Source organism: Aythya marila (genome assembly GCF_965140915.1).
Source record: "Aythya marila genome assembly, chromosome: Z".
Classification (NCBI taxonomy): domain Eukaryota; kingdom Metazoa; phylum Chordata; class Aves; order Anseriformes; family Anatidae; genus Aythya; species Aythya marila.
Window position 1 is genome coordinate 12,051,830 of NC_139080.1, and position 17,868 is coordinate 12,069,697.

The window sequence follows — 17,868 nt, forward strand, 5'->3', positions numbered from 1 at the left end:
GGGTTTTCTGCATCTGTTCTGTGGAGTACTGCACAGGTCATTCTACTGAGTCCTGCTCAAGTGTGCTCCACTTCTGGCTCGGGTTTGGACATAACTGTCTAAATATGGCCTGTGTCCTTTTTTGCCACTGTCATATAGATTCTTTTCTCTGTGGCTTGCCCATGTGCAACAAAATACAAAAGTTTAAGTTAATTAGGTCTAGGTATCAATAAATTGCCTTGAGCTAGTATTTATAGATTTTCATCAGGAGTTTTTAACTCTCCAGCAGTACCTCTTAAAAAAAAAAAAAAAAAAAGGTGTCAAACTAACAAAACATAGTTTTTTTTAAGACTTGCTTGACTTTCCTTGCCACCACACAGCCTCTGACTCAGTCCTTTCAACAATAAATATTAACAATAAACAATAAATCAGTTTTAAGGCCATGGAGCAAATCCACCTTTGGCGTAAGTTGACACAGCCCCATTGTTGTTCCCACTTACAGTGCACAGACTATTGCCAAGCACATTTGTAATAGAACCTATCTGGAAATCTGACTCTGCCATTGTAGTCTTATTCTGCCAGATGGTGGTTTTTTTCTTTTCTTTTTTTTTTTTTTTTGGTCCAGCTTCCTTAAACAACGAAACAGTGCTTTCCAATTTGGAAGTTGATCGTTTAAATCCCACTTAAACTAACAAAAAGGCTCTTTAAAGAGGACCTTTTCAGGAGGGGATAGGATTCATTTATGTACTACTCTTTCCACAAGAGCAAGTGTTCAAACGGGCTGGTATTTAAAGAAGCGGCTGTTGTTATTGAAGGAAAAAAAAGTTTGGAAATGATTCACAATGTATAAATGGCAGCACTTCCGTGTCCTGAAGGTATTTTGTCTGTGTGCCAGTGCATCACTGCCATGTTTGCGTGTTTTTGCAAGGTACTGAACTAGAATTAAATGCTTATGGCTATTAAATGAAACAATAGGTCTCTGTAATTTTTTTTACTGCAATTGAATCAGCTGTTGCTTAATAAAATGAGTCTGACAATGGTACAAAAAAGCTTTAGAAACCTCTACAAATGCACTTTCTAAGGACTCTTTCACAAAACTATTGTCAATAGCAGTCAGTAGAAATGATATGTTTTCATTTGAACCAGAATGTTCATGCCTCAGAGGCTGAGCTGAAAATAAATTTGAACATATTCCATCCCCAAATACTTTATCCTGCATATAGGATTCATTTTTCCTTTCTCACTTTTTGATCTTGTATTCGGAGGTGGGGTGAGTGGCATAAAGGAAATAACTGTTCAAAGAATAAGTTAGATATTAAATGCTTTTTGAGAGGGACTGTTTCCCTGTTTCCTTGTATGTAATAGTATTTATCTTAAAGGAAGCTTATTTATTTATTATATATAGTTATAATACAGTTCTGGTTGAGAAAGAAAATCATAGAAATGATTTAATTTACCTCCAAAATCAGAGTACTTTGTCAGGTGAGTCTAGTGCTTGTGAATTGAAGAAGAATCACAGCATCCTTTCTTTGTTGATTCAGAATAATACAAATCCTCCACAAAACCTTTGAAATTGAGGCAGTCTCCACATTTTTTTCTTGTGTACATACTGGGCATCATCAGTCTAACATCACACACTAGGAGATGTTTCTTTTGCACCGACTGTGTTATCTCCAGAAATTGACCAAACACTTACAGGATGCTAATATGCTTTCCTACTTATTTTGAAAATTGTACCAGAATGGGAGCTGCTACTAGAAATGCAGTGCCTGAGGATCCTAACCTCTCTAGGAATATATAGAATCGTAGAATCATTAAGGTTGGAAAAGACCTCCAAGATCATCTAGTCCAACCATCAAACCATGTAGTTCATTGATGTTCCAATAACCAGATAAGATCCCTGACACAAAGTAGTATTTGTCTTGCATTTATCATAGTTTTCAATTTATGGGAGTCCAGATGGTAACAACCTCTAGGTTTCAGATTAGGGATGAAATAAAGAAAACCGCAGAGATATCTACCTGTGTTTTATTGCTAGCCAAAAGATAGCTAGAGTCTGGTTCTTATTTCAAAATTTCTTGTAAAGTTTGTTTCCATTGGAGATTGGATGTAAAAACTTTTGTTTTTCCAGAGCTTCCTTGAAGATCTTTTCGGGTTAAAATCGTGATTGCTCCTTTTAGTTCCCCTTATCCCCTGCAGCATTGTTATGAATATAATTCAATTGAGATGTTGATATTAAATTTCCTGAAAAATTACTTTCCACTTTCGTCTAACTCTTAGAAATGCTAATGAAACATCTGGGCATGGTTAGGCAAAACCATGCTCTGCCAGGATAGTAAATTGGGCTAATTAACTTTCCATTATATTCAGTATGAGCCAATTGTTAATGTATAGTGAGAGGAATTGCTTGTATCTCCACAATGGAGCAGCAATACTTAACTTTGATTTTAGAGTTTGGCAATACATGAAAAAAATCTATATTTCATACAAACATTACTGTACTGACAGTCATACCTTATGCAAGCTTTTAAACGAGATCCATGGAGTGCATTTCATGCCAGTGGTTTGTTTCTGGCTCTTGACTGAAAGAATTTCTGATGGTTTGAGTATACGACCTGTCACTTAGACTTTGAGATGTACCATGATTCAGTTTTTAGTTCTTAGCTATATTTTTCACAGGACTTTAAACTAACACCATTCATGTTCTCTTATGTGCATTTTTGAAACATTTTTTTGAAAGACATTTTAGTATTTTTTACCTTCATGTTTAAAAATAAAAAGACTAGGTGATCTTCTAAAGAGACAGAAATTAATGCTCCTTGTTTGATTTCAATTATGAAGATCCTAAACTTTGCATCTGAGAAAGTGAAACTTCTTACTTTCTCTTTACTAATTTCATATATGGTAAAACCAAGCAAATTTCACTTAATTTGAAAAAGCAAATTCTCTATTTGATATACATTTCTTTGAATGTTGAGAAACATCCCATGACTTCAGTATCTTGCATGCACAGTGCTTCCTGCAGATGATAGTTGGAGTTCAAGGATGAAACAGTACCTTTTTTCTAGGAACCAGCTTATGTCTTCTGTTTTATACTAGCTTTTCCAATAGACCAATAGGATGGCTGTTACTAATAAGCTGTTGCATTTCATTGTCGATGAGTAGGCCTATCATCTCAGGAGAAAGCAAGATGCCTTTTGAAGGGCCTCCGTGCATGTGTTTAGGTACCTCGTGAGCTGCTCGCCCCACTCCTGTAGGGTTGGCCAAAACTACAGTGGAGCACCAGGCAGCTGGCAGAGTTCCCTGTAAAGCAGCTCCATTTGCAGAGTTGCCAAATACCCAGATTTTACCAGACCTGGCCAGTTTTCAAGAAGCTTCTGAGATGCTTGAATGGGAGCATAGCCTAGATGGTTGAGAGTTTTTGTGTGCCTGGCTTGAAACAGCTGCAGCTTGTCTCACGTGGAGGCAGAGCATGGTGCCCTGCTTCTGCGTTATGAGTGCCGTGGCAGCTCCTTGCACTCCTCTTATCCAAGCTGGCAAGGGAGCAGAGGGGAAGCGTGCCTCCCGTGGGCTGGGCCAGAACCAGGCCCGCCAAGGCTGGAGGGGATGGGGCTAAGGCTGCAGTTGTTTTTCAGATTTGTATCTGCATAATGGGCTGCAGTTGTTTTACGTGTTTTTCAAAGACTTATGCAACCAAATGAGCTGTATGTGTAGATTTTAATTACACCAACTGGCTGCTGCTAGTTTAAAGTGCTCTAATCTAGGAAGAGAAAGGGAACAGAAAGCCAAAACTGAGCAACATGTAAAAACTGGATTTTTTTTCTCCAAAATGCTTCTTTATATGGCTTGTATACCACTCTGCATCTTCTGCTACCTTCTTTACAGGTTCATGCTGTGTTAGGAAAAAGTGCAGAAATTGGTTATTCCTTCACATGTCTCTATTCCATTCCTTTCTCTTCTCCAAAAGTGTGGAGTCTTTGTTAAATGCTTTACTAGTATAGTTATTCTGAAATGCTAAATAAAAATGTTACCATAACAGACATAATAGTTTATAGAATAAATGTTAACAGGTCATATTAACCAGTAGTCTCCAAGGAGCATGTTGTTAGTGGATTTAGTACTATGAGTATGTATTAATGCACTTGGGTTATAATTCCCCGATGAAAAGAAATTCACTGTATACAGTTAAAAAATAATAATAATAATAAAAAAGAGTAGTTCTGTTCTTTCAAATCTGAATAGGTCCAAACTGTTAGAAGTTTAAAAATCACAGAAACTTCAAGCAGCACATACCCTGAGCTCTCCTTTGTCAACATCCCTGATGTTGAACAGGGATATCTATGCTCTTTGGTTCTTGGAGTACTGTATGCAGTTTAAGCCTTGCTGGATTTTCATGCAACAAAAATATTTTCTTTAGATTAACTTTTACCCAGTTGTTCTCAGCCTTTTCCAGTCTTTTCCTGGCTTCTTGTTATGCTAACATGTTTCGGGATTTCCTGGCTCTAATTTCATGACTTTTCATGTAGTAGGGTGGTTATTAGCTTTTGCTGGCCTATAGACAATAATACCAAGCACGTTGTATTGTAGGATGGAGGCTGAGGGAGGTGCTAGTCATTGCTTTCATTGTTGGACATAAAATGAAGTTTGAACCCTCTTCTGGCCTTGCAAGCAAGGGCAGCAGATGGGTAGCTGGTTTTACCTAGCCCTAGGGAGAAAGTTGAACTGATATGGATACATCTATGACATCCTCAGAGACTTCGCTCTGCTGAAAAGATGCTTTGCCAGAGGGCATATATATCAAGAAGCTAACTGTGCACCACTTTGGACTCAAGATGTGGGATGTGCTTTTAAAGAAACAATCAGAAGGAAGCTTTCCTGGAAGCTGGCCAATGTTACACTGATCTAAAAGAAGGGCTTGAGAGAAGACCCAGGAAATGATAGACCTGTTCAGTCTGTTTAGTGTAACATTAGTGCCTGGAAAACTTAGAGATTGTCCTGGATGTTATTGAAAAGCATTTAAAGAGCAAAGCTATTGTCAGGCATAGTTAAACATGGGTTCATGAAGGGAAAGTCCTGCCTTAATAATTTGATCTGAAATGATAAGGTGGCACACATGGTAGATGAAGGGAAGGTGGCGGATGTAATCTTCCTGCATCTCAGTCGATACCGTCCCTCACAGCATCCTTCTGGACAGACTGTCCAACTGTGAGGTGAACAGGCTCATGCTGTGCTGGGTGATGAACTGGCTCAACAGCAGAGCTCAAAGGGTTGCAGGGAATGGGGCTGGTGGCTGGACACTGGCGGTGTTCCACAGGGCTCAGTTGTATGGCCAGTCCTGTTCCACAATTTTATCAGTGATCTGGATGCAGGAGTGGAATGCATCCTCAGCAGGTTTGCTGATGATATTAAACTGGGTGGTGCTGCTGACAGCAGCAGCAGGGAGGGATGAGAGGCCTTGCAGGGGGATCTACGTAGACGGAAGCATTGGGCAATCATCAACGGCATGATGTTCAACCAAGGAAAATGCTGGGTGCTGCGCTGGGTCCAGAGCACAATATAAGAATTTAAGAAAGAATTCAGAGGAGGGCACCAAAGCTGGTAAAAGGGCTGGAAGGCATGTCCTGCAAGAAGAGGCTGAGGACACTTGGGTTGTCTGCTTTGAAGAGGTTCTCTGCAGCTCTCTGTATCTTCCTGAGCAGGGGAAGAGGAGAGGGAGGTGGCGGTCGACATGTATGCTCAGTGGGAACCGATCACAGGGTGTGTGGGAACAGCACAAAGCTGCACCAGGGGAGGTTCATTAGGAGCAATTTCTTTACCACGAGGGTGGCCAACCACTGGAAGAGGCTTCCTAGAGAGGTGGTTGCTGTCCCATGCCTGTCAGTGTTCAAGTGATGTTTGGACACTTCCCTCAGTAATGTGCTTTAACTTTTGGTTAGCTCTGAAGTGGTCAAGCAGTTGTACTCTTTGTAGGTCCCTTGCAACTGAACTACTCTATTCTCTTCCCTGCTCTGATTTCTTCCTCTGACCTTCGCTTTAGAGGCACATGCAACACTGCTCTCATTTCTAGGCTTTTCTTTTTCATACCCTGAAACATCAACAATAAAAGCAGCATTTCAAATCTTTAGACTTTCTGTCAACACCTAGGAGTACCCTAAGGCTTGACCTTGGCAGAATCTCTGTTTCAATTTGCTGATGTTAGTTATTGAGGGCCTTTAAAAATGGACAGTCTGCAGGAAACTTCGTATGACAAATTGAAACTGTGAGCACTTAGATTTACAATTAATGGTACATGGAAGAAAAATCTATATGTTTCAGACTTGAAGGGGGGAGTTTGTGGTAATGTGGTAATAGAGTTTGCCAAAGAAAACTGTGCATGAAAATGGAACTGCTGGAACACAACCTAAGAATGAAAAATATAAAGCTTCTGGGGATCTCAGAAATCTCTCTGAAGAGCAGCTGGTTAGATATTTTTGCTGAGTTTGAAGGCTAAAATCAGGAGTCTGTGGCTTGCCAGCTTCTGTAGTGCATGATGCAATTGCTTCTTTCCTATTAAGAAAACAGCCGTTCAGCAGGCTTGCCTTTTTTTCATGTCCTATACCTTGAGGTGTGTATGATTGAAACAAGACTTTTTATGCTGTGAGGCAAAGCTGGAAACTGTAAATGAAAACTGTGTTTTTTGAAAGCTGTTTCAGAATATATGCTAACAGTGAAGACCTATATATTTTATGCCAGAGGGCTTTGTGTGTATTAGGGAAAGCAGATACCATCTCATGTTTAAACAGAGGATAGGAGAACAGAAGCTGGGTGTCCTGCTTTACACTGTAGTGGCTGGTACTAAGAAGGAGAGATGGGAAGAAACACTCACAGCTCCTAAATCCAGTACTGCTTATGTCACCTTTCTTGAAATCTTCATCTGTCTACACTCCAGAAGGCAGTAGCAACTCATTGATTGAATTTCTTTTTAAAAGCCACAATATTTTGTTTTCTGAGTTTTTAATAGTGCCAACTCTGGCTTGAAAATGAAATGTATTTCCTATAACTGTTTTTCCTATAATTTTTGCACTTGTGGTTACATGTGTGCATGACAGGAGCATGACATGGACAGCCTGCACTTATGGAAAAGCCACATTAACAACATTCACTCTTAAGAGGAGTGAAATGGATGCAGTGTAAAGCTGTGGGTTTTAATTGTTTAAAAATAATTTAAAAAAAAAGTAAAACAAACAAAAAAACCCCTAGTAAATATTGATATTTGTGCCTGTAGATGTATGATATGCCCTTAAAACAGCCTGTGATTTGCTGAATATTTGAATGGGCTTATAATGGTATTCATGGGCTCTCTCTCTGTAGTAGTGTCTATCATAACTGAAATGTATCTTTATGAGGATTTATCTGGTGATATCCAATATTTGTCTTTCTCTCTTGATTTTAATTTGGTTCTCATCTTGAAGCTATTTCTGTCAAGACCTTTCAGTGTGGGATTGCCAGTGTGGGTAGGTCCTGTTCCCAGATCTTTATTCTGGCTTGGGGTGGGGGGCAAGCCTCAAGAACTCAGTAACCTGACACACTTTAGGGCAGGAGGACAAGGGAGCAAGAGCAGCTGTAGGGTGGGGATAATCTAAATTACTAATTCTGCTGCAGTCTGCTACTGCCATTTTCACACTCAGCTAATAAGTATGAAAAGAAACTCCAGTAGAGAGGAGGCAAGACTGCTTTTATTCCCAAATTAAGGATTGGTAACATACATCCAGATGGTTAGTATTGACAGGTTTGCCAATAGCGAGCTTCAGTTCACTATTTCCTTTGTAGTTGAATCACTGGCTGCTTCTAAGGTGAGTGATTGTCACTTGATTATGAAAGATAAAGGAAAGATAAGGATACAGCAGCTTTCACAGGGAAATGTTCAGAGTCTCATTTTAGTTTTTAGTTTTAATGTGAAATTCTACATCTTCTCAAACTTCACTGTGTTGAGGCTGGTCCTGTTCCTTCATTTGCAGATGGCATGCACGTACATGTGACTGTGATGAAACAGTGGAAAGCAGTTTTGTTATTTTTTTTCAGTGGGTTTTGTTCCCTCTTTCAGCTCATGTGGGTACCTACCTACCTGTGCAGATAGATGCAAGAAAGAAGCAGAACCAGCAGCTGGATCAGCAGATGCTGGCCATGGAAGCATAATCCTTGCTGGAACAGAGTTACTGCTTTGCTAAGAGCTCTCTATGGGTCAGCAGAGGAAGGCAGAAAACACCTTCTAAGTCAGGACCATTCTTGGCTTTTCCTATTCTTTAAATCTGAAAGTGATTATTTTTCTATGAATTAGGTTCAGGATGTGTCAGAAGTTTTTTTATTGGGTATAGGAAGGCTTACTTCCTTCACTGTTCTTTATGTTGATAAAATCCCAAACTATTCACAGAAAAGTAAACAGTACTCTTCTCTAATTACTCGTCGTCATATTACATGCCAGAGGACACCACATTGGACGTTAGTCACTCGGGAATACAGTCACTGCAAGCACATCTGTGCACTGAATATGCTGCTTTTGTTGTACTTGCAGACCTTTCCCATCCAGCTCAGGTCTCTGCCACACTCTAGCACTTCTGCCACTTAGCCTATGGTGGAAAGCAATCAAAAGCCAGGTAGCATCTAGTCAATGTATTTTTGCTGTTATAATTGAAGGGGGAAATTGAGGCTGTGAGGGGTAATACTGATTGTGAAAATCACCGTAGACATTTATACACTAGATGCTGCCTCTAAAATGTTTAGAAGTTTAAATCAGTGCAGAAAATTTTCCAGATTATCAATGAGTCTCTTCACGACTGAGATACCTGGCAAAATCACTTCTCTTATCTGGTAGCAGCAAGAGTTGAATGTTTTCCACTTCTCTCTCTCTTATCAGCATTGCAAAGACTCCAAGCAGCTCTGTATCTTATTTTATCAATCTTGTTTGTTTGTGTGAAGGTATTGGTCAGTTTGAAAACTGTAAATCATCAAACCATTGGCAGACAAGTCAGATTTTTTGAAAGTAAACAAAGATTTGACGTACACTAGAAAATGAAGAAGAATGATATGCTTTGGGGAGGAATGTTTTTACTCAAAATAAACCTTGACAATGAGTATATGTGAGTTCATAGCATATTTCAAACATTCTTGCACTTAAAATATTTTCAGAGCACTCAGATTAAAATGGCAGAGAACAATAGTATTGTACTCTTGCATATACATTTGACTTTGTTCTGTGTTTGTCGAAATGCTGTATTTGCTATTTTCTGTTCAGTTAGCATCCATAATTCAACCATGTTCTTTATTTGCTTTGGATTTTGGTAAATACCATGTCAGACTACTTTCAGGCCCTGGAGAAATTCTGTGCTACAAAGAATGCTGATTCTGCCCTGAAAGAACTCTGGAGCATGACCCTGCCATACAGAAATGGAGCCTGTAACAGGATGTAATTTTTCTGCTCTTTTAATTTTGTTTTTCTTTTCACAAATAAAAATTTCCTAGTGTTAGAAGGTTATTGTCTCAAATTAAGACTTAATATTTATTTTTTCTTATTTCATCATGTTCCACTGTAATTTTGTGGTATTTTCTCTAGTTATATGGACCACCCAGTTGTTTTAAGCCAGCTGTCAAAATATCATTCAGTAAGAGGATTGTGCTCAGTTCGCAGGATCTAGCTGTGTAAATGGTTCAGCAGAGAACCTGGATTCAGCATACACAGGTCTCGTTACTAACACCACCTCAGCAAGCTCAGTTAACTCAATTTTTACAAGTCTAAGCTCTAAATGTGGATTAATTCTGATATTTTACCTGTGGTGAAATTATTTGTAAAAAAAAAAAAAAAAAAAAAAAAAAAAAGTAGTAAAATTTACTGCACTTTTCTGTTTGAGTTACTCTCTGGCATTTAAATAATTTCTGGAAATACTCATTCTTGACTTCTTAGCAAAGACTAGGTGTATCTAAACTCTTGTGTTCTCTGTCGGACACCCACTGAAGAAATCTCCATTCTCTTGCTACTTTGACTTCATAACTGAAACACAGAAAATAAAAAATCCTTAGCACTGAGTAAACGACTGGCTTACTTAGGACAGTCATGTTTCACTAACATCTATCTGTAAGAAATCTGCTGTTCTCAACTAATTCAGGGATGTCATATGCAGCTGTCCACACCATTCAGTCAGCAAGCATTCATAAAAAGAATCTATCAATGCATTTGAAAATGTTACTTGAGTAACCTTTTTTGGTCAGGAAAAAATTACACCTTACAGGACTTGGAGATGATAGCCTTGCAGCTGTTTTCCAGTTGACTCCAAATCTAATGAAATTTTGCTGTGTTCCCGCTTACTGTCAAGGCTGTTTGCTCCAAACAGGTTTTGTGTTTTTCCTGAAGAATGTCATTTATCATTTTATCCTGTTCATAACTGAGTAGTTGCGGGACCTGTACATTCCTGGTGGAAAAAAGCAGTGTCAAACAACTGATCTTTATCAGCTGCTGCAGAGGTGGGTCTGATTTCTGACATGCCTCATTTCTGGATCCAGTGGGAAGGGTGGCTGCTACTCTGCTGCACCGAAAGGTCTGGAGATGATAGTAGAAGACCATCCTGTGCCACAGGCATGGTAGAAATGTTTGATAGCAATAAAAGAAATCTGTCTCAAATCAATTCAGTCTGAGGTACCAATATTTAGCTGGGAGTATCAGCAACAGGCTTCTCTTTTGTGAAAGAAAAATGAACTATGTTGGAATGGGGATTTAGACTGAGTGAGAATGTAACCCTCAGTGTGGCCCTTGCTCCAAATCAAAACTTAGATGTTTGTTTTTATTTGCCTAAATCATTGCAAAACCAGGAAGTGGGAGGAAAAGTTGTTTGCTTTCATATAAAGGGAAGTTTATTCATGAAGGATGCAAGTAAAAGGCACCACTGCTCAAGGCTTCCAGATGGTGAGAACTCCAGTGTTTGGAAACCTGCAGCTTTTGCTTCAAGTATTTTAGAAAAGTTTATGTAGCTTGTAAAGAATTATTCTGTACTGAAATCAGTTTCTCCAGGCTTTGTTTCAAGAGCTTCCCTTGCAACACACCAGCCCTCAGTGTCTACATCTGAAGTTTTTTTCATTTTTGGTGGGGGAGGGTGAAGGAGGGACTCATAATTTTAAAATCAGATAGAATTACTCCCCAGGGTGAAGTCTGTGTCCAGTCCTCTGCAAATAACTCTGACTTAAATATGAATGTAATAGGTTCATCCTAGTCCGGAACCATTCTCCTCTCTTTTGTAAGCAGGTCTGATTTCCCAGTGAACCAGTTCAATTTACTAACCTGTAGTAAACTGAACTAGCTGTGTCCCCCACCCCAATTGCTTATGGAATATTAAGAAAAAAAAAAGTCTTACTATAGGGTTATGTTAGGGATGATAGCATTAAGGAGCAGACAGATAGACAGTAAACATCTGAGAGTGAGCAGTAGCAGCCCCAACCGTGTTTGACTCAGGTAACTGTGTAAATGAATGCGAGTTAAACCTTACCACCCTCTCTTTTCCCAGGACTCTCCAGATTGCTTCTATGTTTTTGCTTTAGTTAGATCCTTACATCTTTCACGCGTGTTCTCTCATCTTTCTCACCACCTGCACTGCTTACAGATGTTTCTTTGATCCTATCAATTTGGGAGAAGCAATACTTTTGATCAGGGTTTCCTTAATTTGTAAATTTTTGATAGCATGAAACTAAGCACATGCATGTGTGATGACTCGTTGAGTACTGCCACAGGAATTGTTTGCATTGGTGGGACTGATTGTTCATAAGTACATAGCCTGAAAGGAGCTAAGTTTTTCTTCTCTGTTTTCTTTGCAGTCTGATTTTACCTAAATCAAACTTCTTTTGCTCTTGCATATTCTTGTGGCATTTAGCATTATCCTCTACAGTCTGTCTCTATAACCTTAATGTTCTTGATTTAGCCAAGTTATTATTATTCAAGTATTTATTATTCATATGAATATAGTCAAGTGTAAGAGAGCCAAGTGTGCGCTTCACAGCCTTCCTGATATTTAAGTGACTTTGATTGTATTGCTTGTCTACACAAATGCATCTGAATCTGTTTCAGTATTTACCAGTATGTTGTGCTGGCCAAATTAGGGGTAATGGAATTTATCAGACTCCCTTTGCCTTCCTCTCCTAGCCATTTTCCCAGAGCCTGAGAAACCTTTTCTTCTGAAGAAGAATGTTTACACAACTTCGCATTGGTCACCAAGTACATGAAGTTTTGATATCTGAATGACTAGAGAACAGCCAGCAGCAGGGCTTCTTATGTTTTTAGAAGTGTTAACTCTTCAGTTTGTTTATGGCAGTAGTGAGCAAGTGGACAAGCATACAGGATATTTTTATACTTGCAGAGAACAGTTCAAAGCTCAAGCACTGCCTGTCTACCATTTGGAGTCAGCAGCAGGCAGTGGGGAAGGACTCCGTGTAGGAAGGGAGATAGTTGCTGTACTTGGTACTTTGTTCCAGGAGTGCTCCTGCTTTGATTAATTCTCAGCCTTTTGCCAGATCTTGTCTGTAGGTCTTTTTCCTCTGCTTGGTTTTCAGGAAGGCTGCAAAGAGTCTGCAGCTTAGAGAACCACAGTGTTGCAGTTCACATACTCTGTGCCAGAAATGTCTGTTTCTTTCTTGCCTGCTATTCCTGGTTGCTCTGCCTAGCATGCTGAATTTTCAGTGCTAGCTTTAACATTTAAAGGAAGCAGTTGTCCGAAATGCAAACTCTTAAATACAGCGGAAATGTGTCTACATGATTAATTAGGCTCCCTTTAGATGCTGGGGGAAAAGGCCTTTAACATACGGGTGTGGTGTGTTAAAAATAAACTTCTGTTTCATAAGATATTAGAAAACATCCCAGGATTACTGGCTTTTTCAGTCTGGGGCATGCTTATGTATGTACCAACTTTTCATACACAATTTAATAGTAATTGAAAGTGTTTTGTCTCTAACTTGCTTTTTTACATTGCATCAGTTGGAAAACAGCTCTCTATATTAAGCTGATATTAGTAAGACCATGGGGAAGTAGTATGTCTGCTTGTACTCCCTCCATATTGTGAGACTCACCTGTGTTGGCACAATATGTATCAGGATGTTATAAACTTCTCCATTTTCAAACGATTTTCCTTTGTCTTTGCTTCTTATCTTAATTAAGTTAGCAGCATGTGTATATGCTTCTGTGAATCAAATTCTGTGAATCCTTGAAATGTCAAGAACGTCAAAGATGAGCTTTCAGTGTAAAAGTCTTGAATTCAGCATAACTTCTTCGGTTTATTCTGCAATCATATCTTTAGTAATTTATGCTGTTCAGTGTGTCCTGCCATGGTGTGGTTGGCAAACTCTTCAAATTTTCCAATGTTCAAACAAGCAGATGCTTGAGATGGGAAAACAAAACCAAAAGTTGGAAAATATATCCCTAGCATAGTCTCAAAAATATCCAGTAGCTGTCATTCCTCCATGTTACATTCACATACACTGATTTATTGATTTATTTATTTTACACACATGCACGCACACACACACACACTTCTCCCCTGTGAAGAAATGTTGGCTCTGTGGAGGACAGTTCAGAAACAGAGTTTGATTAAATTTAATTCGAGAACCAAATTACCTTTTAGAGGAACTAAATTTTGTCTGCTGAAAGAGGACAATTATGATTGTCCTGAGTGTCTAGAGCAAAGCCATTTTTTGAGAGTATTTTCTTCAGTAATTTCCTAAATCCAGGAATTCTATGGGGATATATTGCATCACTAGGAACATTAGTTTACAAATCCTGTTGGACTAGATAGATGCACATAAGGTATATGGCTTGGGTTAATGAAACATCACCCTTTGTAAATGTATGAATACAAAAGTTTTTGATGTGCTTTCTCACTTTCAGAGCAATTATCTTCTTGGGAGGTAGTGGAGGTTTGCCAAAAGATCTAAGGACAGGGAGGGCAGAACTTGCCGGTACTTGATTTATGAATGAAGGAGAAAGGAGGTCTGTAACAGAACAATGACATGTAAATGCTCTCTTCCAGCTTTCACCTGGCAGCTACAAAAGGCCATGTAGAATGCCTGAGGATTATGGTGACACATGGTGCAGACGTGACAGCCCAAGATGGTGCAGGTATGCCTCTAAGAACATAAACATGTAGCATAATATGCTTCATTTGCCTATAGTTCTGTATGTGCAGATTGCAACGAAAATTTGACAGTACTGCTCCCCCTCCCTTGCATACCATGTATGAAAAGCACTTCTAACCTGTGAGGGTTTGGATATGCTTGCTTTTTTGCATATAGAATTCAGATTCTATGCCTTTGAAAATTTTTGCCCTAATACTATAAATGCCAGAATTTATAGTGGACCCCAGTTGCAAAATAATAGTTTGATTTTATTAATTATTGCAGTTATTACACCCCTCCCTCACCCCCCAAACAAACAAACAAACAAACAACTTTCTGTTAACTTCATGTGAGGTTTTGCATAGATTAAATCAAGGTCTTGTGTGTTGCTTTTACGTGTATCCAAGCTATTAACTCCATTAACTGCACAGAAGTTGCAGTAGGACATTTACTCAGGATTATGACATATGGAAAAAAGCTGATACGGGCTAAAACAGAGAGAGAACAGTTAAATATGCTGTTTCAGCCCTTGAAAGTCTATGTCTTTATTATTATTCCACTAGAACAATAATGAGAGCTGAATCTGAAACTGGCAAACACTTCTTAGTATATTTTAGTTGACGTATCTGGGGAATCTGTGACCAGCATTCTGTCAGGCTAGCAGAACCACCTAAATGAAGTGTCAGTATTCTGCCCATGGAATAATGATCTGTAAATGCTGGGTTCAGTTTTAGCCACCAATTACAGCCCTAGTGAATTTGTCATACACTGAAATGATTTGCCTCCATGAGGAAGTGTCTGTGATACTACAAGAAGTATTCAGATTATACATAATGATAAGAGAATATATACACCCAATAGTATTACTCAGAATTCATACTTCATCTTGTCTCAGGTTTTATTAGTCATTTGGATAAATAACAGGTTGCCTGCTCTTGCTTGAAAGTGTCAACCCTGTGTCTCTTAGGAAACGTCTTTTCTGTAAAAGTCTCATTATTTGCTGTGAGGCTCTACTGTCTGGAGTGGCTCTAGTGTCTGTTATTGAGTACTAAATCTTAGCCCCTTCTTTCTTGCACAGATAATTTATTCTTCTGTTGTCTTTGGCCTATGTAATTTTTCAGGGGCTCTGTAAGATAAAACTAGAGGAGAGACTGTGAAATCTTTCATCGCTAATACATAGTCAGTAAATCACTGTATTGCATAGCTAAATATGACCTCACAGATGCTAAGTAAATTAAGAGAAAGGGATGTCTACAAGATGTAAACTGAAGTAGTCATGTGTTCTGAGTCCTCATATATTTGCGTTTCATGGATGATAAAAATTTGTTGTAGTGATGAGTTTAGCTGTTTTTGCTCTTGGTGCTAGTTTTCCTTTTTCATTGCAAAAAAATAAATAAACCATGCAGACACCTTGGCCGACATCTATCTACAAGGGAGGCTGTGTAATTTAGGAAAATTATTTTTTATGAAACAAAACATATCTGCATAAAATTAGACTTCCACTAAGGCGGACTCTGACACAATGTTTGTGTCATTCCTGTATGTAAAGCTAGACATTAAGATTGTTGTTCAGGTAGATAATGGAATAGTCTGCTGTATCTGAAGAAACTGGTAACTTGTAACAAGTAAACTTGTGAACTTGTAACTTGATGCAGGATTTTATTTTTATTTTCTCTTGCTAATTCCAATGCTTTGGAGTGATTGAATGTTTAATTTGCTTTGCTTTTGTTGATCTAGGGCACAGTGCTTTACATCTTGCAGCAAAGAACAGCCACCCTGATTGCATTAAGAGGTTACTTCAGGTAAAGAAAAAAATAATATATTTTTTTTGAGATTTCACATTGGTGTTTCTTCATTAGATACTGACACATTTCCTGTTAATAATCTGCATCATACTCCTATACTGTTGTCCCGTTGCCTTGCAATCAAGAGACGTGCTTGAGTTTAAGACTTTTTAGGCACTGTGAACAGATGATAGAAACATCTCCCCTGAGTTGTCTACAAATTCAGTTTTCCCTGTGCAGCTGATCTGACATAGCGGAGCTGGGTCTCAAGCAGACTAATTTCCCAATTTTAGTCTGTGGTTGGATGGCTTGGAAGTAGATGGTACAGAATAGGTATAGGGAAAGAGGATTCTTAATGTTTGGTGGGACTTTGATAGTGATCTACTGGAATGTTTTCTGTCTGTGCAGTATAAAAGAATCCATTGTTGACCTGTGTCAACAATGGCTGTCAGGTTTACAGTCAAAGGTAAAAGAAAACAAAGTAGTTTGGTACTAATCCTCAACAACATGACATGAAGCACAGTGAGGGATTAGAAAAAGTAGAAAGAAAGGAGTGGAAGTAGGGGGGTAAGAAAAACAAAAAAGAAGATAAAGAGAAGGTTCTTAGGACACTGAGGGAGGATGAAGATGTGTGTTAGTAAGCAAGGAGGCGCATTGTTCATCTCAGCTCCATTGCAGAAAGCCACATAAGTTTTGTTGATGGAGGTGATCAGATATTTAGAAGGAGTGTAGAATTACCAATAAGATTGTGGCTAAGACAACAGATGAAATAATGAACCTACAAAATAACACCGCCTGAGTGCAGTAACAGAGAAAGGAATTGGATCCCACATCTCAACCTCCAAATTCCTTTCCACTGGTTCCTTCAGGGTTACTCTAGACTCTGTTGTGACTGATGCCTGTCAATGTCTCTGACCATATTGAGTCAAATTTAATCGATTCCCAATCATTGCAAGCTGAACCTCCCACCCCCTTCTCCCCTGCCATTCTTGCACAGTTGGAAGGGGTTATGATTAAGCAGCAAGACTCTTCTCTTTGTGATTTGGTTAGCAAAGTCCACTAGATTCTAGAGCAAACCCATTTAGAGCATAAACAGTGACATCAAGCTGTCACTAATTGTATCGCATGCAAGAGCATGATCAACTCAGCAACTAGACGTGTTTAAATATCTGCTGCCTATTCACATGCCCGCTGTAACCACAAACTGTTTTTGTTGATGTCTTGCTAATTTTATTACAACATATGTATTTTCAAACAAGTTTATAAGTCCAAATTTAGTAATATTCTCCAATAATTCATGCTCTTTGGATTGCTTTCTTGCATCTGTAGACCAACTTTGTGATATAAGGTGTTTGTACGTGTGCGAAATGTCTAATCTTAACATAATTATTTTACCCAGGCTGAATCTTGATGTTTTTTGTTATATAATTTAGTAGCCGGCACAAAATTGTTTTATTGGGAAACCATGGAAGAATTGGAGGCAGTGCTACATTTGAAAGTTACAATATCTAATGTTTGACTTCTAGAAACTAAAAATTTCAGTGTGATATCTTTATTTGCCATAAACTAGAAGTAAAATCTTCTGTACCAAAACAAGTCTTTATAAATATTTGCAATTTGGTATTTTTATATTTATTACTTCAAAGCCTAGCTTAATCAGTAAGCAGGTGGCTTAAAATATTACAAAATATAACTGGCTTTTAGATGCTTTAGTTCTTACAAGTGGAAGTGAGGCATTATGTCCTTCAAGAGAAACAATATAATGCTAATGCACTAGAATGTGTTTGCTTTAGCTCCTTGTGTAATGTAAAATATGAGCTTTTGCTTTTCTAAGGCAAGGGGTGGGGAGAAGAGATTCTTTTTGGTTTCCAGATAGAAACTGTTCCAAAACTGTAACTTTTTTTCTAGGGATATCTCTCTTACCATGTGTGTTTCCCATGACTTCAGAAAAGCTCTTACCAAGAAAGGATAGACAAGATTGGTA

General features: G+C 38.6%; 1 protein-coding gene across 4 annotated transcripts in view; it reads left to right on the forward strand.

Moving 5' to 3' along the window:
- RAI14 (retinoic acid induced 14) overlaps window positions 1–17,868 on the forward strand; it is an 85,979-nt gene that overhangs the window by 52,238 nt on the left and 15,873 nt on the right. For all 4 annotated transcript variants that reach the window (XM_082782979.1, XM_082782981.1, XM_082782980.1 and 1 more), the window contains 2 exons: window positions 14,016–14,104; window positions 15,838–15,902. In XM_082782979.1, coding sequence (XP_082639105.1) covers window positions 14,016–14,104; window positions 15,838–15,902 — 154 coding nt within the window. The remainder of the gene's footprint in view (window positions 1–14,015; window positions 14,105–15,837; window positions 15,903–17,868) is intronic.